This window comes from Gorilla gorilla, chromosome 6, assembly GCF_029281585.2.
Source record: "Gorilla gorilla gorilla isolate KB3781 chromosome 6, NHGRI_mGorGor1-v2.1_pri, whole genome shotgun sequence".
Lineage (NCBI taxonomy): Eukaryota > Metazoa > Chordata > Mammalia > Primates > Hominidae > Gorilla > Gorilla gorilla.
The window spans coordinates 151,128,527-151,156,499 of NC_073230.2; the positions used below are offsets into that span (position 1 = coordinate 151,128,527).

Genomic DNA, 27,973 nt, shown 5'->3' on the forward strand with positions numbered 1-27,973 from the left:
GATAGATATCTCTAGTTCATTTATTTTGCTATAAAATTGGTACACAGTTGTATAAAATTATGTCAATTTTATGGCAAAAATAAATCAAAATCATTCTTTCTACAGTAAAAAAAGTTTTTCTTCAATATCTTGAAGTTACATCAGTCCCATTCTGAATATTTTTGTAAGTTTTTTTTTTACTTGCATCTGTGTGATTTTAGATATATATCTTAAGTTTACTAGACATTATCAAATTGATCTCCAAAGTGGCTGTGCTGATTTACCATCTCACTGTCATTTTCTGTATCTTCTTTGGAATTGACAGTCTTTTAAAGTTTTGACATTTGGGGATTATAAAATAGTGTTCTGTTGTGGTTTCAGTGCTAATTTTTCTGAATACTAATATTGGTGAACATCTCTCATTTAGTTCTTTTCTGTGAATTTTTCTGTCTTGCCCGATTTTATATTGAGATGTTTATCTTCTTGATGTGTACAATCTTCCCGTTTGTTCATTCGTGTGATTCTGGATTCTTATTCTTATCATATATGTTGCAAATATTTACTGTTAAGAGGCTTTGCTCATCAATTTTATACTGTCTTGATGAATAAAAGTTTTACATTTTAATAGAGTCAAGCCTATCAACAATTGTGACTTATGTTTTGATAACTATGTATTCCCATATTACATTGTATCTCAAAAACAATTCCAGGAAGACTAAAAGCCTAAAGGCAAAAAGCAAAAAGTTATAGATTTAAGAAGAGAAAAAAAGAATCTAATATAATAATAATTGAATTATTCATTCTATTTTTTCTATAAATTTTCTTGAATTTCTACCGAGACAATATTTTGTCTGGAAGTAATGGATGATTTGGCTTCATTGTTTTCAGTCTTGTACATTTTTCTTTCTTGTCCTCTTGAATTGTTAGAACCTCCAATATATTTTTAAATTATAAGCAATCATAGTGATGGATCACTTAGGTTTTTTTTCTGATTTTAAAAGGAATCCTTTTAATATGTTACCATTTAGTAAGATACTTGTTGTACAGTTTTGGTGGATATCCATGATCAAACTAAGGAAGTTGCTTTTCATTCCAAGTTTGCTAAAACTTTTATTATGATAGCTGATGAATTCAAGTGATTATATGGTATACTTTTTAAAATGAGGTTTTTTTAATGAATTACACAAGTAGATTTTCTATTATTAAAGGATCTCCTTATTTCTGGAGGAAACACCACTTGGTTATTATTCGTTTAATATGTACTGATTTCTGTTATTAATCCTTTGTGTGCTTTTTCTTTTAGGCTTTTGCATTTATGTTCATGGATAAGACTCGGCTGTAGTTATCCTTTATGTTTCATGTTTGCTTTTGACATAAAGTACTTTCTTTGTTTCTTCCCTTCTCTCTCTTTTAAGTGTTAAGAAGCATTGGGAATTGAAGGAGGAGAGGACTGGGGTGGAGCAGAGCTTGATTGACTCTTAAGCAGTGTCTTCAGTATCTGGCTTGTCTCTATCTCTGAATTCTATTCACTCCTCCTCTTCGTGTTGGCGAAAGAGCCTGTATAGCTATTATATAAAAAGTAACATATCTTTCCATCTTTTATGTACATTATCCATCAATTACTCTGGGTGTTCTTAAAATATTCTGTTATATACTATCTCCCTTAATTTTACCTTGTGATTCTTTAAACTTTTCTTGTATATATTTTGAATCTTTATTATTAGGTATATATCCAGTTTGAGCTGTAATATCTTGAAACTTTAATCATCATGTACTGACTCTATGTCTCTCTAATAATGAATTTTTACTTAAAGTCTCTTTGCCTGATATTAATATGGCTTTTATTTTATTTTATTGTTTTGAGATGGAGTGTCACTCTGTCACCCAGGCTGGAGTGCAGTGGCACAATCTCGGCTCACTGCAACCCCTGCCTCCTGGGTTCAAGTGAGTCTCCTGCTTCAGCCTCCTGAGTAGCTGGGACTACAGCCACGAACCACCACAGCCAGCTAATTTTTGTATTTTTAGTAGAGACGGGGTTTCACCATGTTGGCCAGGCTGGTCTCAAACTCCTGACCTCAAGTGATCTGCCTGCCTCCCAAAGTGCTGGGATTACAGGCGTGAGCCAGTGCACCCAGCTGGCATTCTTTTTACATATTTGTTTTTCCCTTTACTTTCAGGGCTTTTTGTGAGCTTTAGTTTAGGATGTGTAAACTATAAGAAACATTTAGTTGGACTTACTTCTTTAAATGTAATCTGACTATCTTTGTCTTTTAAATATTTAAACCATGTGATAGTTGACATGACACATTCTTTCTAAGGTCTCATTTTGTGCCTTCTCTTCATTCTGTTTATGTGCTAGTCCCCACCCCTACTCCTTCATAAACATGTCTTTTTTCTTAATTTTTTGGGTCGAGGATTTCCACACTCTCCACAACTCTAACAATTTTCCTTCAGTACTGTTTTGGTAGTTACACATTCTATATTATTTTGGCAGTTTCTCTTAAATTTTTAATTCTCATATCCAACTTAAAGGGGCATTTTGTGTCCTGGGCCTAATTCTTTTTGTGTGCCCTAATTCTATTCATGCCATCATTTTCTGTAGTTTCTTTCTAAATCTATTTTCCTAGGTTTTACATAGTTTGTTTTGTCTTATTATACGGGTCTTGCACCATGTCTCTTCCCACTTCTTGCAATGGCTCAGCTCTACTGTAGAAGCTGGCATTTTTGAGTTGGCCAACAAAGACTGTTTGCATTCCTTGCTCTTTTGGCCACTCTGATCTTTGTCCTTTCCAGTTTAATGGAAAAATTATTAAATTCTGGGCTGTATACAAAAACCATTATGCTTAACACCCTTTTCAACACTTTTTTTCTTTTTATGCTGAGGTTTCATCTGAGTGGGTTTTACAAGAACAAAGACAAAACCGTGGATTGAGGTTGAGTTCACAGTGAAACCTGATCTTACAGCAGTATAAACCACATATGGACATCGTTGTTTATCCCTCATATTGGCTATTAGTGTAAAAAATAGCATTTGATTAAATTTCATTGTTTGTATAACTAAGCAAAACATTTTTCTGACCATTTGCAAGGCTGTATTCTCCTGAAAATGTGCTTAGAGATACTCAACCCAGAGTATAGAAAAAAAGAAATGGATAGTAAGAGAACTAAGTTTTGTTCTTGTCTTCTCAATAGCTGAGTAACCTTTGGCAGGTCACTTTACCTCGGAGAAGCTTTACCACCATGGGCCAAAGGTAATTCATCTGTAAAATGATCTGGCAGGAGGTATTAGTTATCTATTGCTGTGTAATAAATTATTCCAAAATTTAATGGCCTAATATGACAGATATTTTCTCACAGCTTCTGTAGTCAGACATCTGACCTTGGCTTAGCTAGGTGCCTCTGGCTCAGTGTCTCTTGGAAGGCTGTAGTCAAAGTGTCTTCCAGGACTATGGGATGATCGTTTTCAAGCTCACTCATGCAATTGTTGGTAGGATTCAGCTCTTCAGGTGTTGTTGGATTGAGAACCTCAGTTCATTGCTGGCTGCTAGCTGGAGACCTCCCTCAGTTCCTTGCCATGTGAGCCCCTCCACAGTGTGACAACTTGCCTCTCCCAGAACGAGGACTCCAACAGAGAAAGTGAAAGAGAGCAAGCAAGACAGAAACTTCAATCTTTCTGTGGTCTAATCTTGAAAGCAGCATCTCATTATTTTCTCTGGTTTCTATTACTTGCAAATCACTTGATTCAGCATGCATTCAAGAGGAGAGAGTTCTTTGTCCTTTTTTGTATTTAACTTGGTTGCTTCTCCCAAATTAGTTGGTGTGAGAAAGAAACTATCTTCGTTTTGGTTTCTACTTGATTCAGTCATTAATTATGTTAGAAGGCACACACCTTTCTTAAGTAAGAATCTATTTGGGTGTCAAGAAAGACTACTTTCTGTCTCTGGAGGAGTCGAGAGACTGTAAACATGTCATATATCTCACATATGTATAATCCATATAAATGTAAGGCATATATTTAAAAGTCAAAACAACATTAGTTTGATTTGAAAGCTTCAGAATACAGATGATTGCAAAGTCTTATTTTCATTTTTAAAAGTCAAAGCTGATATAAATGAAGCTCCATTTGTAATTTTGGATTATTGGTGATATAGCTATATTATTGTTTAGACTATTTAAATATATTTATGAGTTTTTTTGTGATAAAAGTTATAGAATGCATTTTGCTTCCCATACTGTTGCATAAGAAGGACACTGGACAGAAAAATTGGTTGTGGGTAGAAACTCTGCCATTGCTTGGTATATGGCACAATTTATCTAAATGTCAGTTGTCTTATTTGTAAAATGAAATTATTGATACCAGAGTCTCAAATTAGATGTTTCGTGCTTTATAAATGGTCGTGTTCTACAACTAAATGGAGCTTCTTTGACTAACCTCTTGTTTCAGGCCACATGTGACCAACGTGGCTGTTGCTGGAATCCCCAGGGAGCTGTAAGTGTTCCCTGGTGCTACTATTCCAAGAATCATAGCTACCACATGGAGGGCAACCTTGTCAACACAAATGCAGGTAAGCCAGAGTCTGCCATGATGCAGGAGGTCCAGACCCTCTGGAGGTTGACTCTGTATCCCCCAGGGGCAGCCTGCAGAGTTCTGCTCTGTGGGGCCATATAACCACATGTGACAGAAGGTGGTCATTGCTCTTAATCAAGGACTAGAATCTATGTGGGCACCAAGGAAAAATTATTCTCTGCCTTGGGAGTTGAGAGACCATGTCCTCTTTCCAACTTCCCCATTTATGGACCTTCATGACTGCAATAATCATTGATCATTTTTGTTTTCAAGTTTATCCCTTTTAAAGTGGGGGATTTGAAATTGGTAACCTCTCAGACTACTTCCAACTCTAATTTTATGTTATTTTTATGAAATAGAAATAATTCCAATTTTATAAACATGTTGTGAAAGTTACTAGTCAATATAAGTGTTCATGGAGTGAATAGCCCCTCTTCTTCCTCCTACTCTAAAATGCAAAGCATAGGCCAGGCACAGTGGCTCATGCCTGTAATCACAGCACTTTGGGAGGCCGAGGTGGATGGATCACCTGAGCTCAGGAGTTTGAGACTAGCCTGGCCAACATGGTGAAACCCCATCTCTACTAAAAATATAAAAATTAGCCAGGTGTAGTGGCATGTGCCTGCAGTCCCAGCTACTCAGGAGGCTGAGCCAGGAGAATCGCCTGAACCCAGGAGGCAGAGGTTGCAGTGAGCTGAGATTGTGCCACTTCGCTCCAGCCTGGGTGACAGAACGAGACTCCGTCTCAAAAAAAAAAAAAAATGCAGAGTATAATGATGACAATGATGACCATTCTAGGGGATAGCAGAAGGTGACACTTTAGGGAGGCTCTCGGTATAAAGGAGGAGGCATGTTCCCCTTTCAGATGCTCTTGGCCTGATGGACTGTTACAATAAGGTCTCAACTCTCACCTGGTTTACCATTTAATTAGGGAGATGGCATCAATGGATATAATCACCTGTAATGCAATATGAAAATAACTGAGAAGGAATTATGTATATGTATGTCAGGTCCGAGAATGTAAAGGGTACCTAATTAACACCAAATGACTGATGAGCTTGTGGAATGAGTGTTAGGCTTATTGGGGGAGGTTTTCAATCAGATTTTGTAGAAGAGAGACATAGATTTTTATAAAATGTAATGATGATATCTAGCTCCAGAATCTGCCATAGATAGTATGTGCGTATGATGGGGTGTATACCTGTCTTTTCCCTTCTTTTGAGAAATAAAGGTTTTTCATCAATCCCTTTGACATGTATCCTAATTTTTTTTTTTTTTTTTTGAGAAGGAACCTCACTCTGTCATGCAGGCTGGAGTGCTGTGGTGCGATCTCAGCTCACTGCAACCTCCACCTCTGGGGTTGAAGCAATTCTCCTGCCTCCAAAGTAGCTGGGATTACAGGCATGCACCACCATACCCAGCTAATTTTTGTATTTTTAGTAGAGATGGGGTTTCACCACGTTGGTCAGGCTGGTCTCGAACTCCTGACCTTGTGATCCACCTGCCTCGGCCTCCCAAAGTGCTGGGATTACAGGTGTGAACCACTGCACCCAGCCCCATGTATCATAATTTTTATGTAGCTATTATTTGAGAATTTGCAGTGTCAACTATGAAAACCTTTTTTTTCTCCTGTGTTAGGATTCACAGCCCGGTTGAAAAATCTGCCTTCTTCACCCGTGTTTGGAAGCAATGTTGACAATGTTCTTCTCACAGCAGAATATCAGACATCTAATCGTTTCCACTTTAAGGTTGTAATTTGTTTATTTTTTTTTAAGTTTTTTTGAGAGACTTTTATTCCCTATCCGATGAGTGCAGTTACTACAAAATAGAAAATTTTGCTACTGGATGTATTTTTCTATATTGCTATTATTAATTAGCACCTGTATGTTAAAGACATATACAGAATAGCTTCCTTTACTGTGATAAGTTCCTAAATATGTATTACAGTTTACTAGTGAGTTTGGCTTTCATTCATTTACTCTAGATAACATGTGGAATATGGTAGGAAGATAAAATAAGGAAGTATCACAGCTTTCAATCCATCTCTGCAGATGTGCTGTGTATGTCTCTACCTAAAGACTAACTTATGCCCAAAGGTGAACCATTTGAGTTTGGTAACATAATGAGTACATCTACCTTAGATATGAGGTCAGTTTGATCAGTGCCTGATTCCAGTATCATAAGTAGGGATATTGGGAAGCTCTGACAAGTTTTTATTTTGGCTTTCCTTCTATTTCTATCTCTGCACAGTTGACTGACCAAACCAATAACAGGTTTGAAGTGCCCCACGAACATGTGCAGTCCTTCAGTGGAAATGCTGCTGCTTCTTTGACCTACCAAGTTGATATCTCCAGACAGCCATTTAGCATCAAAGTGACCAGAAGAAGCAACAATCGTGTTTTGTAAGTTTTGGAAACCTATCTAAGGATCAGAGTAGGAAGGTTACAGGGAGGTCTGTAAGCATGAAGAAGGGGGTGTTTCAACAATATTCCTGAAGGTTGTGAGCCCATTATTGGTGACCAGACCCTTTACCTTCTAAAGTATATATTTTTTTCTGGCTTTCTTTCTCTTTCTTCTGTTTGCATAATCATTTTTTTCTCTTTATTTTTCCCTTTATTTCCCTCCATCTATAATATATAACCAGCTGTCCACCAGTAAATATTTACTGAACATCTCCTATTGTAAGTATAGTGTTCTGGTCATGTAGTAGGCTGTCTGGTCTGGGAGACTAATGCAAGAAATTTGCACATGGTCCCTTTCTTCAAGGAGTCCTAATCTCTTGTTTTCCATAGAAAAATGTCACAGGAGGGCAAATGGGACTGAATGAATGGGGGCTATTGAGTCACTGAGATATAAAGGATGCTTTTCTAAGCACTTACGTTCTCTCCACCCTGCTTGCTCACCCATCCTTGTGTTCTCCACCTGTGTCTAGGTTTGACTCGAGCATTGGGCCCCTACTGTTTGCTGACCAGTTCTTGCAGCTCTCCACTCGACTGCCTAGCGCTAACGTGTATGGCCTGGGAGAGCATGTGCACCAGCAGTATCGGCATGATATGAATTGGAAGACCTGGCCCATATTTAACAGAGACACAACTCCCAATGGAGTAAGCTTTCAAATGGGCCCCTTTCCACTGAATATCATAGTCTCATTCTTAAAGGTCACCTCTAGTATTACAGTGTAGTGTTTAAGAGTAAGAGTCTAGAGTGAGACTACCTGGCTTTGAATTCTAGTCTTGCTATTCACCAGTTACGTGGTTCTGGGTGTTACCTACCTCTCTGTCTTCAGTTTCTTATCTATAAAATGGAAGTAATATCTCAATAGGGTTGTGGTGAGGATGAAATGAACAGATACATGTAACGTATCTAGAAGAATGGCTGCCAGAAAGAAGGTGCTCAATAAATGCCAACTCCTTCATATTTCCCTAACCAGATATGGAGAAGATATTATTAATATCTGTACTCTCAACAACAGTTGACTGTGATCTCCATATTTTTAGGTTCACCTTTAATCACTGACTCACCAGGTTTATCATCACAATAGGATAAAGTCTCAGCTAAAACAATCTTTTTTGTATAAAGAATGATTGTGGTAGTGAAAGAATAGACAGAGTTTTGTTGTTATTGTTTTATTTCCACTTTGTTTTGACTGCTAAAATTTGAAGTAACATTGTTTTCTGGATTTGGCAATACTCTGTTGTTCAGGGCCTTTCTTTTTCTTTTCTTCTTCTCTCTTTGTTTGAGATGGGGTCTCACTGTCACCCAGGCTGAAGTACAGTGGCGCAACCATGACTCACTTTAGCCTCAACCTCCCTGGGCTCAGGTAACCCTCGCACCTCAGTGTCTGGAGTAGCTGAGACTAAAGGTGCGTGTCACCATGCCTGGCAAATTTTTTTTGTATTTTTTTTGTAGAGGCTGGGTTTCGCCATGTTGTTCAGGCTGATCTCAAACTCCTGGACTCAAGCAATCCTCCGGCCTTGGTCTCTCGTAAGTGCTGGGATTACAAATGTGAGCCACTGTGCCCAGCTGGGCTTTCTTGACTAAGCAGAATTAATGGATGGAAGAAAGGAGATTACAGCAATAATTTATTAGTCATATATATATATATATACACACACACACACACATACATGTGTGTGTGTATATATCTATTTAGCCATAGAGTCTAGAAAATATAATAATTTCTTGTTAGACAAAACCAATGCCCAGCGAAGCCAAATTAATAGCTCAAGGCAAAAGAGTTTGTAAGAACAAGAATGGCCTGAACCCGGGAGGCGGACCTTGCAATGAGCCGAGATTGCGCCACTGCACTCCAGCCTGGGTGACAGAGCGAGACTCTGTCTCAAAAAAAAAAAAAAAGAGTTTGTAAGAACAGAGGAAGAATCTAATCCCTACTCTGTGTAATTTTTAAGCCCAGGCTCTGTACTGTACATATGCCTATCAGAAAAGCAGAAAAGCTGTTAAGTCAGAGCAGCTTACCTAGGAATAGTTGGTGACAATTGTTTCATTAAGGAGCCTCAGATCCTTGCTTCTCAAAGTGTGTATGTGGCAGGGGAACCACCGTGTGAGAGAGGTGGGCTTTCAGTCCCTTATTCCATCTATTGAATTAAAATCTGCATTTAGGGCCGGGAGCAGTGGCTCAAGTCTGTAATCCCAACACTTTGGGAGGCCAAGGCGTGTGGATCATTTGAGGTCAGGAGTTCAAGATCAACCTGGTGAAACCCCGTCTCTACTAAAAATACAAAAAATTAGCTGGGCATGGTGGTGGCGGGTGCCTGTAGTCCTAGCTACTCGGGAGGCTGAGGCAGGAGAATGGCATGAACCCAGGAGGCAGAGCTTGCAGTGAACCAAGATTGAGCCACTGCACTCCAGCCTGGGTGACAGAGCGAGACTCCATCTCAAAAAAATAAAATAAAATAAAAACCGAAACAAAAATTAGCCAGGCGGTAGTGGCGCACACCTGTAATCCTAGCTACTCAGGAGGCTGAGGCAGGAGAATTGCTTGAGCCTGGGAGGTGGAGGTTACTGTGAGCCAAGATCACACTACTGCACTCCAGTCTGGGTGACAGAGTGAGACCCTGTCTGAAAAAAAAAAAAAAATCTGCATTTAACTAAAATGCCCTTGTAGTTTGTGGATACACCAAATTTTGAGAAACACTTTTCCAGAGCAATAGTTATCAAATGTGACTACATGTTGAAGTTACCTGGGGAAATTAAAAAATAACAGCCATGTCTGCTTCTACTTCTAGGGATTCTGTTTTAATTGGTCTGGGTTGCAGTCTAGGTTGAGAACTCCTGTTCTGGAGTCTGGAAGACAAGCCTAGACTAGAGCTCCATCTAGTTACCTGATTCATATTAAAGCATATTGATGGAGCTTCTGCTGATGAGGTTAAGTCAGGTTAAGACAGGCCTTTTTGAGAGGGCAGTTTTTTTGAATTACATTTTAAAAATTCCTATCCTCTTACCTTCTAAAAAATATCACAGCCTTCACATTCCTTCTAGATGAATGATAATAGCTGGCTCATTCTATAAGAAAACATGAGTTCACTTGGTTAACATCAACTAGATATAGACCCCATCTTTTAAAAATGTGTCTTTATGACCCTGAATGTCCTGTCAATTAGTTGCATGATTAAGACTGATTTCCTAAACCAACCCCACAGTGTGGTGCTGAGACTTCTTAGTTGTAAATTTTGGTTTTTAATTATCTTTCTGCAGAACGGAACTAATTTGTATGGTGCGCAGACATTCTTCTTGTGCCTTGAAGATGCTAGTGGATTGTCCTTTGGGGTGTTTCTGATGAACAGCAATGCCATGGGTAAAGGAATATTCATGGAAAAAACAAGCACAAGAGTGATTTTCAGTCCCTTTCTTACAGCACTATGATAAAAGGAATGGATCCCTTTAAGAGTGACTGAGCCATAGTGTAGGGAGGGCCTTATAGATTCTCTAATTGTGCTATCCCTACTTCATTACCTGTTGATCCATGGTAGCCATGAGTAGGGGATTTTCTCCAACTTATGATTTTCCTGAATCTGGTGGCCTCTGTTGGAATATTTTCTATTATCAAGTTAAGGAGCTCACCCTTCCCTGTAATTTACTCTGAGATAGTTTCCACCAATGTGTTCTTCTCCGTCTTCAGCCCTGTAGTCAGTAGATCCCAGTGGCAATGAATTGCCACAGGGGAAGAGAAGATGTATCAGAATCTCCCAGGATTGATGGTGGGCATAGGGTATTGATCCATACCTTTTCTTAATTGACAGTCATCGATTCAATCAGTGCTCCTCAAAGTGTGGTCCCTGAATGGGTCACAGACTGTTTCAGGTCTATAGTAAGATGAGTATAGAAATGGCGAGTAAGCAATGCTGTAGCCTCCACATGCACACATGAACCTTTTTCTAGTAATTCATTTTCATATTATTTTATGAAAATATCAGCTTGCAGTGAAATGGAAATTAAACAAAATAAAGGTCTGATTCTCCACCACAGATATCCGAGAAGCACTCTAAATGATCTAAGATGATTCTAGGACATCTAAGAGATGAATCTAAGACGATTCTAATAGAATCTTAGATGGTCCTAAGGTACTTAAAATACCAAATAACCTAAGAATAGACTGAAATAATATAATAGAAAGACTGTACAGTTTTAGATAGGTGAAAGGAACCAGAAAATAAGATGAGTCAGACTTAGTGGGAAAGGCCAGAAGATCCTAGATACTCTGTATGAGTTGTTCCTATGACCAAAGAGTACATTGCAATATTTCTTGAGGCATTTTATTCCTAGATACAAATCAAGGTAATGACACAACTTTTGAGAATGGTGATTGGCACATAGAAGGGTTTTGAATTTATGATACAATTTCTGACTTTTTTTTTTTAGTTTGGCTTTTGTTTGAGGTGAGATTCACTGAGGATAGTTACCTCCATGTCTAGTTGAATTATATTCTCAAAATAATGACGGGGTATGTGGTGGGACATGTTCTGTGGTTATGAAAGTCAGAGAGGAGAAACTTTTCCTCTAACCTCTCAGGGTTAATTCTTGGGAGCCTGCAAATTAAACTGGCAAAAAGGTAGATTAGCAATAGAAAAGACAGAATTTATTTACACATGTAATGCACATACACACAGCAATTCTCAGTGATGAGTAACTCAAAGCAGAGATTAGAACTTGGGGCTTCTATACCATCTTAATTAATAGGTGAAAGGGAATGGGAAAGGACACTTAGGAGAGAACAAATGACGTTTTGGAAAGATAAATGGGCCCTTAGGAGAGTAGGTGGGAGGATGTGATAGTCTTGTGACACTGTTTATCTGGGAATGGTGCCTGTTGTCTCAGAGAAGATTAGAGGTACTCCTTGGAGCAGATTTATGACAATTGCTTTTTATTGAGTTATTTTGGGAGGCTCTGATTTTAGCACATCAGGGATTTCAGTAACTTAAATGCCTTCGGTCCAAAATAATTTTTTTTATGTCACAGTGGCTTATTCTGGACCCCTTCATAAGCCTGGCTGCTTTTTCCCCAGAACCTGGGGCCTGGCACAAGACACTAAGACACTCCAGTCAGTAGTATTAAAATCTGTCACAGAAAAAATGCCTTGGCTGCCATGTGCTGTGAGGGTGGACTTGGATGGTCAGGGTTTTCCCTTGGTATTCAAAATGTGAGGCAGTAGGGTCACCTTGTTAATGTTCACATGGTTAGTGATCCTGTGTTATTTTAAAACTTGGTAGTTACTATTCAAGAATCAATTCTGATTTTTATTTTCTTCATTTTTAACCTTTCAAGAGGTTGTCCTTCAGCCTGCGCCAGCCATCACTTACCGCACCATTGGGGGCATTCTCGACTTCTATGTGTTCTTGGGAAACACTCCAGAGCAAGTTGTTCAAGAATATCTAGAGGTAAACTTAGGATGTGAAGATTATGACTCAGGAAATCCTAAACAGCAAATATTTTAAAAAAGTAAAATTCATACGCAAGTGTGACCCACAAAATCTGCTGTTACAAATTTGAGATATTAAAGAACAGATTTCATATATGCAATGGAAACTTGCTGTATAGCATTTTTATGTTATAAGAATGTGAGAGAATATAAAGGTGCCCCAAACATGGGCCTACCCTCAAACATTTATGAAGGGGCTGGAAAAATAGACTAACATTCTAACATTAATGAATCAGTGCATTGGGAAATGGACTATGTTTGGTGCTCTGAAAGCAATGCTTCGAAAAATTTTTATTAAAAACAGAGTATTTGCTAATTTTCACTTCACATATTTCTTTCAGCTTATTGGGCGGCCAGCCCTTCCCTCCTACTGGGCGCTTGGATTTCACCTCAGTCGTTATGAATATGGAACCTTAGACAACATGAGGGAAGTCGTGGAGAGAAATCGCGCAGCACAGCTCCCTTATGTAAGCAAGGTTTTCAACAGTTCTCCAAAAGTAAAGAAATTCCCTTGGAGAAAAAGAAAAACTTTATATTTTCTCTCCCTGAGTTTAATTGATTTATTTATTTGGTAATGAAAGGAGTTTTAGATATTCAGAATACTAGACATTTTTTTTTGTTGGACCAGTAATTTTTTCAAGGAACCGTTGTTCTTTATAGTATGAAATAGATTGGGAGACCATAATTATGTGTTGGGAGGCAATCTGTTTTTGTCTCTATTTTTCTTATCAAGTATTTTATTAGTAAACTTTTTTTGTGCTTACTGTATTGACTACATTTTACAGGTGGTTTTATTTGAGTTTTCAAGGCATGTGGCTCTTTAGCTTAAATTGTAGCATTTTAATGCTTCTCAGTATGGATTTTCTTGCCTTACACGTGTTTTTGGTTTGCTTTGACTCAAAAGTGTCATGGCAGGGACTTACCATAAAAGTTGTATCATATTTTCAGAAATTCCTCTAAGATTCTGGCATAAGATTTCATGTCTAAATTCTTAGGTTCTTAGGTTTAGTGTCAGGTCATGAATGATGCAGATCCCCAGGCTCCCTACCTATGTTTTAACAGATATTTTAAAGAGGAATTGAGGAAGTGGAGTAGTTCTAGACCCCATGAATTTAGTTCAAAATAATTATATTGCTGGAACAACCATGAGCCATCTGGGTTAGCATCATTTTTTTTCACAGATAGTAAATTGAGGCTGTCAGGGGAAATACTATGACCAAGACCACATAGGTAATTGATGACAGAACAAATACTGCATGTGACTACATGGATGTGAAAAATAATACAAGTTTCAGGTCCATGTGTTTTTACATTGATATTTTGATTACTGTTAAATTGGGAATAAGCAAAATTTCCTTTCTCTTTAGAGTGGTCATTTTGCCATTGAAGCCGAGCTTCAGTAGACGTTTTGTAATTTGGCGGAAAGATAGTCCATAAATATGATGTGTAAAAGAAAGTGCTTAATGGAATTGAGATTCAAAAAACCTAGGAACACTGAGGAGATGGGGGAAGCAGAAAGTCAGGGCAGATAAAGACGTTTGGGTGGATGAATGCACTCTCAGTTTGGCTGCGAGTCCCACTACTCATTCTCCAGCATGACGTGTCTTTATGCATGTGGGGGTGGGTTGGGGGAGGGATAACAGAAAAAGTGGTAAAAGCAGGATTGAGCCAAAGGACAATTAACACAGCCACCATAATAATGAGCGCTACAACGTGGTGAACTCTCGTGGCAGGCAGTGTGCTATATGCCTTCTTTAGTTGTCTCAGCAACTCCATTTTACTATTAGAATTCCATTGGCTGGGCACGGTGGCTCACGCTTGTAATCCCAGCACTTGGGAAGCCAAGGCAGGCAGATCACGAGGTCAGGAGTTCGAGACCAGCCTGGCCAACACAGTGAAACCCCGTCTCTACTAAAAATACAAAAACAACAAAAAAATTAGCTGGGCATGGTGGCAGGTGCCTGTAATCCCAGCTATTTGGGAAGCTGAGACATGAGAATCACTTGAACCCAGGAGGTGGAGGTTGCAGTGAGCCGAGATCGTGCCACTGTACTCCAGCCTGGGCAACAGAGCTAGACTCAGTCTTGAGGGAAAAAAAAAGGACTCCATTTAAGATTAGAAATCCCATTTAATATTAGAAAACTAGGGGAACTAGTTTTCAAGCCCAGATCTCTAGCATCATAGTGGTCATCTCTTTTTTTAATGCCATTTTCCTTACTTATAGATAGACATTTCCTTTTTAAGTGATCCAGGAAATGAAAGAATTGGACTACTACTGCTGCCTAGTGGTGTGAGATGTGAGAGGGAGTGTTTAGACAGGGAATTGAACGCTATTACCTGAATTCAGTATACATGTCAAAATCTGTCACATTTAAGTGAACAAAAGGATATAGTATGGACATGTAATAAAATGTTTTTGTACTTTGAATGGCTAACTTTGAATGTACCTATGATATTGGGTACTATTGGGAGTGAAATTTAACAAGAGATGCAAAGGGAAAAGCTCAGTAGTCTTCTAGAATAATCCTCTTCTCTCCCCCACTCTATTCCATCGGAGACAAACCTAGGTTGTAGAGAAGGGTACATTTTATTCTGGGCTTCACTGTTTATACAGGTAAAATTGGGATAGCATAAACAACAAAGATGTGGGGTAGAAGCGAAGTAACAAAATAAAACGTGGGGTAGTAAAATGAGGGAGATGTGGGAGAGAGACAGTCTCTTCCCTTCTTTATCTTGTGAATAGGGTGAAATTTAGGTCATTTCTTAGGTGGATATGTCTGATTGTCTTAGGGGTTTGTCATAATTGGTGTTGCTTGCTTGATTGGTTTTTAATGCCAGAGTGCCAGGCAAGGATTGGATGATGCATTTAACCTGATGGCAGGGAGGGGGCCAAGCCCTAGGGAACCAACCAGTCGTGTGTTTTGAAATCACCATTGGAAAAGAAGTACTCAGATGCCAGGAACTGATTAAGAACTCTATTTAGAGCCCAGAACAGAGTTGTTGTTTATCCTGAATAATAACAGTGAAAATTTGATTTCATTTTACCATAGAAATTCCTAGGTGCTAATTGTGGACTTTGTATATTCTTTCAGGATGTTCAGCATGCTGATATTGATTATATGGATGAGAGAAGGGACTTCACTTACGATCCAGTGGATTTTAAAGGCTTCCCTGAATTTGTCAACGAGTTACACAATAATGGACAGAAGCTTGTTATCATTGTGGTATGTACTGCCCTCTTTCCACCAAATTAGGTATTTGCTCCTCCGTATCATACACCCATCTCTCCTGCTTTCTCCCCCAGTTCCCAGTCTCCTTTCAGTGCCTCCGGTTTCCAGCTAGTTTGTTCATTGTATTCTTCCTCTTTTTAGGATCCAGCCATCTCCAACAACTCTTCCTCAAGTAAACCCTATGGCCCATATGACAGGGGTTCAGATATGAAGATATGGGTGAATAGTTCAGATGGAGTGACTCCACTCATTGGGGAGGTAACTTAATGGGAAGGCTGGAGGTTGGTGGAGGGGCTGCATAGGGGTGTGTGAATGTGTCTCTGTGTGTGTGTGTGTGTGCATGTAATTGTTTTTATTGTACATTTTCAGTATATTTATATATGCTGGGGATAAAGTCTCCTCTGCCCTTTCATGCCCAAGTGCAAGCCGACCATCGTAGCTTTTTGATTCCCTTCACAGCCAAGTAAGTCCCTTTAAACAACAGCTCACACACTGAGTGTCCACTTTCTCACCTCCCACACACTCTGCAGCTGACTGTGGTCTCCTTCCTTCCCCCCTCACTTCCCTGATACCGCTCTGGCAAAAAGCACCCGTTACTTTCTCATTGGTAAGTCCAGCGGAACTGTTTCATACCTCTTCTTGCTCAATTTTCCTGCAGTATTTGACAAGTGTACCCACTTCTTTCTCAAATGTTTGTTTGTCCTTGTTTTTTCAGGAAGGTGTTATCTGCTTGTTCACTTCTAAGGCCTCTGATGACTTTTTCAGAGTATAGTGTCTGGGGGAAATTGGATAGGAAAGAAAGAGAGAAAAGTAAATGATGTTAGAATCCACAGCTTATAGTGGACTAGCTGAAATTTGCACAATGCTCTTCCCCCATTTACTATTCCCAGAATTAAGAACAAAGAAGTGTAGAGAGTTAAAGATGACTAAGTTAGACAAAGCCTTTATCCACGAATTTATTCATTAAGGACTTAAACATTTTTTGAAATGCATTTTTCTTCAAGTGACCCTGGCATTTATTTTAAGTATTCTGAGCACCGCACCTTCTTAACTAAAAAGGATATGTTCCTGGGTACCTCGGTTGCTGTGATCATATTAGGAATTTCTTTGCAAAGTACTTTAGTCTGTATTTGTTTAATTTACTCTTATCAGTGTTTTTCTTTTTCTCCTGAAGGTCTGGCCTGGACAAACTGTGTTTCCTGATTATACCAATCCCAACTGTGCTGTTTGGTGGACAAAGGAATTTGAACTTTTTCACAATCAAGTAGAGTTTGATGGAATCTGGATTGTGAGTTGTTTACACTTGGATTATTAGGTGACAAATATTCAAATTGTGTATATCTGTATCTGTATCTTTGAGTCACGGAGCATAGGGAGAGGAGGAGGAGAAGAAAGGAAGTATAACAATCACTCTCAATATTCACTATCTTACTATTTAAATAATCTTACTAAAACACATAGCTTAGAATAAAAATCAAAATGTTAGAGCTGAAAGGAAACTCAGAATTTTTTCCCAAGTCTAGCTCTTTTTTTACGAAGGAATGAGCTGAAGTCAGAATAGGTCATGTACTCCTTACATTGTTGCAAAGTATACAAATTGTTCAATTGCTAGTTGAAGACTCTTCCTTTTGGACATGTTGAACAAATTGATCAGAGCCAAAGTACTCAGGTGCATGAACAAACTATGCCTGTGGTAAAGAAAAATGTCTCATATGATGTCAGATGAAAGAAAGTAATCTAGCTGAGGGTTAGCAAAATTTAGGGAGCTCCAGAGTTGAAACTTTTTCTTTTTCTAAGAGAACTGTAGAAAATTCAAACAATACAGAGAGTTAAAAAGACAAAAGCAAAAATCCTCTTAAATTATAGCAACCAAAGACATTTATTATCGATATGTTGGAATGCATCTTTCTAGACCTTTATGTGCTCTCTCCTTTTCTCTCCACATATATGTTTATATGTATTTATATGTGTATGTATTTACAGTTATATTTTAATATATGGAAAAATGTATAAGTTGAAACATGTCATCATATAAATTGAAACTTTTTTCACCTGATATGTTTGGGAATTGTTCATTTTCAGCGATTATAGACATATTATTTGAAGAGAGGTTAAGAACCTTCTTCATGAAGCCTTCAGTGGGTAGACAAGACAAGAACACCTACTCTATTCCATTTATACAAATACCCCTTTAAAATATCTGGAATAATTTATCTGATTAATTAAAAAAAGACACCATCACTACATCATAAGATAACATGTTACTTTTTCTTAATAGTTTTTGCTCTTTGTCTTGTAGGATATGAATGAAGTCTCCAACTTTGTTGATGGTTCGGTCTCAGGATGTTCCACAAACAACCTAAATAATCCCCCATTCACTCCCAGTAAGTCTTGGTGGTCAGCAGATTAAAGTAGCCATATGTATTTCATATTATAAATTCATAAGGACAGATCTGAAAAATCTGGCAAGGGAATTTGTTCATAATTGTGCATAGAAAAAGAAATATGTGGGTAATATATAAGGAAAACTAGGAAGGAAAATAAAAACATGCTATGCTTTCCTAAAACATGCACAAATTCAAAAGGGGCAATCTAGTACTTCTACTTATAGTCAAAGCTATTTCTAGGGAAGATCTAGAGAGGATAAAGTGTAGAGGCCAGAGGCTAGTGGTAAGTTTATGTCATTCTCAGGTATGCACCCACAGGCCAGGGTTTACCAGAGAGACACCAGGTAACCGGCCTTGGTCATCAGGTAAGGGTTATGTCTGATGTGTCCACAGTGTGAAGAACTGAGTTACAGGATGAAAAGACAGAACTCATGACCTGGGAGGTCAAAGTCAGTGAACGTGATGATACTCAGCTTTGATTGAACTTTGGACAACACTATCTCTCAGGGTGTGGCCTTGGCATCATAGCATCGGCCATAGTTTGAAGAATGCTAGAGGTTCAAGGACAGATTATATCTTGATTGAGAAAGGAAAAAACTGCTAAGATGATAATAACTTATGAAGGCTTCAATATGGTGGGAAGAGAGGAAATTGGGGCAGGAAGGTTAGAATCAAATGCTGAGGGGCTTGGGTGAGAGGCTAAAGAGTTCATATTTTACTCTTTTGGTGTTAGAAGCTACTTATCTTTTAGTAATAAAGAAACATGGTAGTCAGATGATTTTGGAAATATGAACCTGACATTAATATATAGTGTGAACTAGAAATAGATACATAGGAGGTAAATAAGACATGACGAAGCTACTGCAATAGTTAAGATCCACAGATAATGTGGATCTCAAACAGAGTGGTGCAATGGGAGCAGAGAGGAATAGATGAATACAGGAGAGACTGGAAATCATTCTCTACAATATATGATCAGGGGAGAGAAGGAGTCAGAAATTAATTTACACTTTCATTCGGTATTTCTATTCTTGGACCACTTAACTTAGCTCAGTTTGGAGAATTCAGATTGAACCTCAGGCCTGAGTGAATCTTCTTACTTCCAAGTGTCTGCCTCTAACCACGTGAGAGCTCCGGTGGGAGGATGTGTGTGGGTCAGCAGAATTCATTTATATATCAGAGAAACTACTCCAAGTGGATAGCATTCTAATAGTAAGGGAGCAGTGTGACTGTTTACAGGATGCCCACAAAAGTGCCTGCCCAGGGGGCTGTCATTTCGGATTGTGTGATAGTCAAGGAGCAGAAAATGTGCAACTTAGGCTCTCACTGATTGATCCTGCTTTTGTTTCAGGAATCCTGGATGGGTACCTGTTCTGCAAGACTCTCTGTATGGATGCAGTGCAGCACTGGGGCAAGCAGTATGACGTTCACAATCTGTATGGCTACTCCATGGCGGTCGCCACAGCAGAGTAAGGCCTCTATGGCTATGACCTGCTAATTATTGAATATAAAGAATATATATATGTTTTTAATTCTTGGAGATTATGGGGCTAATGCATAAAATTTCTTAAGACAAAACAAAGCAAAACAAAACATTTAATGATACAGAATGCTCCCAACAGGGACTCTAATTGTACCGAAAGAGAGTTGGAAGAGAATGGGTTATTCACTTTTAATGTCTTTGGTATTGTTGCTGTATCCCCTTGGCTGAGACAAGCTAAGATCCCACATTGACTCCTTAAATCTCTCTCCCTTGCAGAGCTGCCAAGACTGTGTTCCCTAATAAGAGAAGCTTCATTCTGACCCGTTCTACCTTTGCGGGCTCTGGCAAGTTTTCAGCACATTGGTTAGGAGACAACACTGCCACCTGGGACGACCTGAGATGGTCCATCCCTGGCGTGCTTGAGTTCAACCTTTTCGGCATCCCAATGGTGAGTTGCTACCTCAAGCTCTCTTATGAACCTGAATTCCCAGGCAACCTCATTCCAGAAAGTTTTCAAACCACAAAGCTCCCCTCTCCTGCCTGCCATGGCTGGGGATTTAATGTCTTGAGAACATGTGCTTCATCCACATCAGCAGGGCTTTGATACCATGACATTCTTTCCTGTACTGCCTTATGAAGACAGAACGTGCAACTTTGATATGTGCTGGAATATATCTTTCTATTAAAGTATAACATACTTTATACAGAAAAGTGTATGTATCCTTAAGAACACAGCTGATGAATTTCACCACCTGAACACATCTGTGTATCTAGTACCAAGATGAAGAACTATAACATTGCCAGCACCCTACAGTCTTTGGCATTTTTTAGTTAAATCCAACATATTTATGAGTTGAGCTCCTAGAGTGTTCAAGGTCTTGAGCAGAGTAGGCATGGTGAGAGGGAAGGAAAGCATAAATATAGTAAAGATGTACCTTCTCTTTGCCCCAAGGGTTTACAGTTTAGTAAGAGGAGACATATGTGTAAACAAATAATTATGACAAACTAGGGTAAAAAGACCAACAGGGACATATGAGTTAAATGTTATGGGAGATCCTGAGAAAGGGATTTATCTGACAAAATTATGAGGGACAAAAGGAATCAAGGCAGGGAGTCAAGGACACTTCATGGAAAAGGTGACATTTGAGATTAACCTTGAAGAGTGAGTATGTTTTCATCTGACTAATCAGGGGGGAAGTTCATTTTAACACTGAGAAATAAAAATGAGCACAAACAGTACAAGGGGGATTATTTGATGTATCTATAAGGATTGGTGTGTGGGACTGGAATGAGAAATGATGCTAAAAAGATGGGTTGGAACCAGGTTTTAAAGATCTAAAAGGTTGAACAGCAAGGAAGTCCTGGAGATTTTTTAATAGGTGAGTGACATGGTCAGAGTTGGGCTTTAGAAAAATAATGCTGATAGTGGTGAGGTCAAAATAATAATATCAGCAGTATTACTAGGTACTATGCATCCAAAAGCTCTTGTATGTAAAGTGTATTACTTTTATTACCTGACTCATTTACTAAATACCTGTGTAGTAATTTAGTACTCACTGACAAAATGAGGAAATTGAGGCACAGAAGGGTTAAGTAACTTACTCAAAGTCATCCAGCATTCAAGAGTGGACACAGGCTATGACCGAATTTTGAGCACCCTCCTAGCCTTCTCGGTAGGAGGTTTAAGCAAGGTTCGGTTGGGAGGTCCCTCGTGGAAAGCAAAGGAGGGTGGTTAGAAGGAAGTGAGGTATACCTGTTGTCTGTGTGTCCTTCCAGGTGGGTCCTGACATATGTGGCTTTGCCTTGGATGCCCCTGAGGAGCTCTGTAGGCGGTGGATGCAATTGGGTGCATTTTATCCATTTTCTAGAAATCACAATGGCCAAGGCTACAAGGTAAGGCTCCTAGGAAATAGAGTCAGAATAAATTTGGCATACATTAGGACTAGATCTGTCTGCATCCTTGCCAAGAGATCTGCTGAACCAACCTCTTACCTGGTCTTCACTTACTCTAATTTGCACCATCATGTGCAATTAACCAGAATCTGTGCTGTATCATTGAAATGCCCAACGGCCTCAGCCTGTTATTTACTGTTGCATTCAAGGAAACGGTGTGTCTATAAAGGTCTTTCATCAAACTTCTGTATGCTTTATCTACATTGTTTGCTTTTAAATAAGAAGCAAACAAGGAAATACTTCAAAATTATTTAAATTGCAGCCTCCCAAGAGAGGAATCTTAAAGAATGAGGGAGGCAGGGTGAATCGAAAACTCAAGGAGAGACACTTACTTGGTACTGCTTAGAAGCGAGGTTTGCAACCTTGGCCTCTGTCATTCAGGAGGGAAATTCTTGGTTGTAATGAATGAGGTCTGGAATTCTGCAGGTGCTTCTGCTATCCTGCAGCCAAACCACAACTGCAAACTCCTATTTCCTCCCAGGACCAGGATCCTGCCTCCTTTGGAGCTGACTCCCTGCTGTTGAATTCCTCCAGGCACTACCTTAACATCCGCTATACTCTATTGCCCTACCTATACACCCTCTTCTTCCGTGCTCACAGCCGAGGGGACACGGTGGCCAGGCCCCTTTTGCATGAGTAAGTTCACCTAACCTCCTCAAATTTTATTAATGCATCTGGAATGACATTGACTATATCATCAAATATCAGAGTGAAAACTGAAACAATTCAGGCAGTTATTCATATCTATCTATATCTATATCTGTAATCTAGCTATCTATATTTGTTAATCTATCTATCTATCTAACTGGAATACCTAGTTGGTATTTGTAAGCATCACCTGTTCCCTTTTGGTGAGAGAACTAGACTAAAAGTCATGGGACTACAGGTCTTTTCTTTGTTCTGCCATTCACTAACTCTGTATCTTAGACAAATCATTTTTTCCTTAGTTTCTTCAGTCTTAATTCAAAGGATTTGAAATCTTGACTGTGATGGTCTCATCTGTAATGTACTATAATGCCAGAACTATGTTCAAGCTGTAGGAATGAGCCTATAATATAAATACAAATGAGGATATTATAAAGGATTTGTAGAATTTCAGAATTCTTATTTCTCAGGCAATGAACATCTCTAATTTAATTCTAAAACAAGGCACTTAAGAGCATTTTCTTGTCAAAATACAGTCAACTCCCTTATGTGGGTGACATATGAGGCCCTCAGGCATGTATCAAGCTATTATATATTCATTATTTTGGGAAGTTTTTGTCTGCTTATGAAATTTCTTGTTAAAAGGCAGGTATTCTGAAAGAGAAAAAAGTAAAATGTTAAATTATCTGACATTCTGTATGATCAGATCCAGTTTCTTGACAGTCAGCTGAAGTTATGAAATGTATTGATTATTTAACTTAAGTTTTTAATTTTAAATTTTTGTGGGTGCATAGTAGGTGCATATATTTATGGGGTATATGAGATATTTTGAGATAGGCATGCAATGTGAAATAAGAACATTATGGGAATGAGGTATCCATCCCCTCGAGCATTTATCCTTTGAGTTATAAAGAATCCAAGTACACTCTTCAAGTTACTTTTAAATGTACAATTGAATAGGAGCGGTGAGAGAGGGCATCCCTGTCTTGTGCCAGTTTTCAAAGGGAATGCTTCCAGTTTTTGCCCATTCAGTATGATATTGGCTGTGGGTTTGTCATAGATAGCTCTTATTATTTTGAAATACGTCCCATCAATAACTAATTTATTGAGAGTTTTTAGCATGAAGGGTTGTTGAATTTTGTCAAAGGCTTTTTCTGCATTTATTGAGATAATCATGTGGTTTTTGTCTTTGGCTCTGTTTATATGCTGGATTACATTTATTGATTTGCGTATATTGAACCAGCCTTGCATCCCAGGGATGAAGCCCACTTGATCATGGTGGATAAGCTTTTTGATGTGCTGCTGGATTCAGTTTGCCAGTATTTTATTGAGGATTTTTGCATCAATGTTCATCAAGGATATTGGTCTAAAATTCTCTTTTTTGGTTGTGTCTCTGCCCGGCTTTGGTATCAGAATGATGCTGGCCTCATAAAATGAGTTAGGGAGGATTCCCTCTTTTTCTATTGATTGGAATAGTTTCAGAAGCAATGGTACCAGTTCCTCCTTGTACCTCTGGTAGAATTCAGCTGTGAATCCATCTGGTCCTGGACTCTTTTTGGTTGGTAAACTATTGATTATTGCCACAATTTCAGATCCTGTTATTGGTCTATTCAGAGATTCAACTTCTTCCTGGTTTAGTCTTGGAAGTTCTGGCCAGGGCAATCAGGCAGGAGAAGGAAATAAAGGGTATTCAATTAGGAAAGAGGAAGTCAAATTGTCCCTGTTTGCAGATGACGTGATTGTTTATCTAGAAAACCCCATTGTCTCAGCCCAAAATCTCCTTAAGCTGATAAGCAACTTCAGCAAAGTCTCAGGATACAAAATCAATGTACAAAAATCACAAGCATTCTTATACACCAACAACAGACAAACAGAGAGCCAAATCATGAGTGAACTCCCATTCACAATTGCTTCAAAGAGAATAAAATACCTAGGAATCCAACTTACAAGGGATGTGAAGGACCTCTTCAAGGAGAACTACAAACCACTGCTCAAGGAAATAAAAGAGGATACAAACAAATGGAAGAACATTCCATGCTCATGGGTAGGAAGAATCAATATCGTGAAAATGGCCATACTGCCCAAGGTCATTTACAGATTCAATGCCATCCCCATCAAGCTACCAATGCCTTTCTTCACAGAATTGGAAAAAACTACTTTAAAGTTCATATGGAACCAAAAAAGAGCCCACATTGCCAAGTCAATCCTAAGCCAAAAGAACAAAGCTGGAGGCATCACACTACCTGACTTCAAACTATACTACAAGGCTACAGTAACCAAAACAGCATGGTACTGGTACCAAAACAGAGATATAGATCAATGGAACAGAACAGAGCCCTCAGAAATAACGCCACATACCTACAACTATCTGATCTTTGACAAACCTGAGAAAAACAAGCAATGGGGAAAGGATTCCCTATTTAATAAATGGTGCTGGGAAAACTGGCTAGCCATATGTAGAAAGCTGAAACTGGATCCCTTCCTTACACCTTATACAAAAATCAATTCAAGATGGATTAAAGATTTAAACGTTAGACCTAAAACCATAAAAACCCTAGAAGAAAACCTAGGCATTACCATTCAGGACATAGGCGTGGGCAAGGACTTCATGTCCAAAACACCAAAAGCAATGGCAACAAAAGACAAAATTGACAAATGGGATCTAATTAAACTAAAGAGCTTCTGCACAGCAAAAGAAACTACCATCAGAGTGAACAGGCAACCTACAACATGGGAGAAAATTTTTGCAACCTACTCATCTGACAAAGGGCTAATATCCAGAATCTACAATGAACTCAAACAAATTTACAAGAAAAAAACAAACAACCCCATCAAAAAGTGGGCGAAGGATATGAACAGACACTTCTCAAAAGAAGACATTTATGCAGCCAAAAAACACATGAAAAAATGCTCATCATCACTGGCCATCAGAGAAATGCAAATCAAAACCACTATGAGATATCATCTCACACCAGTTAGAATGGCAATCATTAAAAAGTCAGGAAACAACAGGTGCTGGAGAGGATGTGGAGAAATAGGAACACTTTTACACTGTTGGTGGGACTGTCAACTAGTTCAACCATTGTGGAAGTCAGTGTGGTGATTCCTCAGGGATCTAGAACTAGAAATACCATTTGACCAGCCATCCCATTACTGGGTATATACCCAAAGGACTATAAATCATGCTGCTATAAAGACACATGCACACGTATGTTTATTGCGGCATTATTCACAATAGCAAAGACTTGGAACCAACCCAAATGTCCAACAATGATAGACTGGATTAAGAAAATGTGGCACATATACACCATGGAATACTATGCAGCCATAAAAAATGATGAGTTCATGTCCTTTGTAGGGACATGGATGAAATTGGAAACCATCATTCTCAGTAAACTATCGCAAGAACAAAAAACCAAACACCGCATATTCTCACTCATAGGTGGGAATTGAACAATGAGATCACATGGACACAGGAAGGGGAATATCACACTCTGGGGACTGTTGTGGGGTGGGGGGAGGGGGGAGGGATAGCATTGGGAGATATACCTAATGCTAGATGACGAGTTAGTGGGTGCAGCGCACCAGCATGGCACATGTATACATATGTAACTAACCTGCACAATGTGCACATGTACCCTAAAACTTAAAGTATAATAAAAAAAAAATTAAAAAAAAAATAAAAAAAAAATAAAAAAAAAATAAATGTACAATTAAGTTATTATTGACTATAGTCACCCTATTTTGCTATCAAATGGTAGGTTTTATTCATTCTTTCTTTTTCTAACTATTTTTCTAACTGTTTTTTTTTTGTATCTGTTAACCATCTTGACCTCCCTCCCAGCCCCTCACTACCCTTCCCAGCCTCTGGTAACCGTCCTTCTGCTCTCTGTACCCATAAGTTCTTGGTTTTTAGTTTCCACAAATAGGTGAAAACATGTGATGTTTGTCTTTATATGCCTGACTTATTTCATGTAACATAATGATCTCCAGTTCCATCCATGTTGATGCAAATGTCTGGATCTCAACTTACTTTTTTTAAAAAGGAGGGATATGGAAAATAGAATTACAGCCTGGGACCTGCCTAGCATACATACTGGAATAGAAACATCTGTTTATCCTGAGGGAAGAATAGGAGACATGAGCTGGGGAAGGGGAATCTGTCTAGGGGTGCAGAGGGGCTTGAGTAGGTGTCACAGAATAATTTGGGGGGTTTGCCTGGGCAGGTGGCCTGCATGCTTTCAACAGGTTGTGTGTGAGTAGAACTGCGACAAGTCTCATTGGAGTGGCTCAAATCTCAGTGAACTGTCTCTCTGGTTTTCAGGTTCTATGAGGACAACAGCACGTGGGATGTGCACCAACAGTTCTTATGGGGGCCCGGCCTCCTCATCACTCCAGTTCTGGATGAAGTAAGTGTTCCCACAGAGATACACTAGGGATCTCTGCATCTGTTCCTGCTGCCCTGCAAGCTCCTCTCTGCTCCTTATTCCAAACTCATTTCTGACATCTGCGACTGAGTCAGCCTTGAAGAGAGTGTGCTAGGTTTTGAGACGCTAGACATCTGGTAACTACACATTTTTCTTTCTAGAATTTCTTTTTTCTCTTGATCAAGTTCCCAACCAGTTTAGAAGCATCTACTGGAAACTCTAGAGTTACAAGTTATGTTAGGTTGTTCTTGCATTGCTATACAGAAATTCCTGACACTGAGTAATTTACAAAGAAAAGAGATTTCATTGGCTCACAGTTCTGAAAGCTTTACAAGAAGCATGATGCTGGTATCTGTGCAGCTTCTAGGGAGGCCTCAGGAAGCTTATAGTCATGGAGGAAGGTGAAGAGGAGCAGTGATGTCACATAGCAAAAGCAGGAACAAGAGAGGGTGGGGGGAGTTGCCACACACTTTTTTTTTTTTTTTTTTTTGAGATGGAGTCTCACTCTGTCACCCAGGCTGAAGTGCAGTGGCACAATCCCGGCTCACTGCAACCTCCAACTCCCGGGTTCACACAATTCTCCTGCCTCAGCCTCCTGAGTAGCTGGGGTTACAGGCACCTGCCACCAAGCTTGGCTAATTTTGTATTTTTTGTAGAGACGGGGTTTCATGTTAGCCAGGCTGGTCTCAAACTACTGACCTCAGATGATCCACCTGCCTCAGCCTCCAAAGTGCTGAGATTACAGGTGTGAGTCACCATGCTTGGCCGCCACACACTTTTAAACAACCAAATCTTACAAGAATTCACTCACTATCACCAGGACAGAACCAAGGGAATGGTGTAAATCATTCATGAGAAATCCGTCCTCATCATCCAGTCACCTCCCTCCAGGCCCCACCTCCAACACTGGGGATTATATTTCAACATGAGATTTGGGCAGACAAACATCCAAACTATATCAGGAGTGGTCCTATTTGTTGTTGGATTCTCATAGCAGATCCCGACTTGCTCCATGACGTAGAAACAGGATGGAGCAGTGACCCAACACTCACTGTAAAGTCAGGCTGATCGGGATGTGATTGTTGTCTCTGCCACTTTGAGCCTGTGTGATCAGGGGTGACTATTGTGCTGGCTTCTCGTCTGCAGAGGGGTAATACTACTACTACTACTACTAATGGTACCCACCGTTTGGGAATGTTGGGAAAATTAAATGAGGTAATCATGTAAAGCTGGAATGTTTGTCACCACACATGTTTTATTATTATTTTATTATTATTATTCCTAATGTGGCTACATTTGGGATTTCTCTCTGGGTTGCCAAGTTACAGCTTCTATTATTTGTATTAGAGGAGAAGCAGAAGAAAGG

General features: G+C 39.1%; 1 protein-coding gene across 1 annotated transcript in view; it reads left to right on the forward strand.

Moving 5' to 3' along the window:
- Positions 1-27,973, forward strand: part of MGAM (maltase-glucoamylase) — a 152,343-nt gene that overhangs the window by 9,205 nt on the left and 115,165 nt on the right. The window contains exons 3-18 of the mRNA XM_063708809.1: positions 4,424-4,544; positions 6,185-6,294; positions 6,797-6,948; positions 7,479-7,650; positions 10,262-10,361; positions 12,329-12,441; positions 12,824-12,949; positions 15,575-15,706; positions 15,854-15,970; positions 16,887-17,000; positions 18,012-18,096; positions 19,451-19,568; positions 19,859-20,030; positions 21,359-21,475; positions 22,017-22,171; positions 26,505-26,589. Of these exons, the coding sequence (XP_063564879.1) occupies positions 4,424-4,544; positions 6,185-6,294; positions 6,797-6,948; positions 7,479-7,650; positions 10,262-10,361; positions 12,329-12,441; positions 12,824-12,949; positions 15,575-15,706; positions 15,854-15,970; positions 16,887-17,000; positions 18,012-18,096; positions 19,451-19,568; positions 19,859-20,030; positions 21,359-21,475; positions 22,017-22,171; positions 26,505-26,589 (1,989 nt within the window). The remainder of the gene's footprint in view (positions 1-4,423; positions 4,545-6,184; positions 6,295-6,796; positions 6,949-7,478; positions 7,651-10,261; positions 10,362-12,328; positions 12,442-12,823; positions 12,950-15,574; positions 15,707-15,853; positions 15,971-16,886; positions 17,001-18,011; positions 18,097-19,450; positions 19,569-19,858; positions 20,031-21,358; positions 21,476-22,016; positions 22,172-26,504; positions 26,590-27,973) is intronic.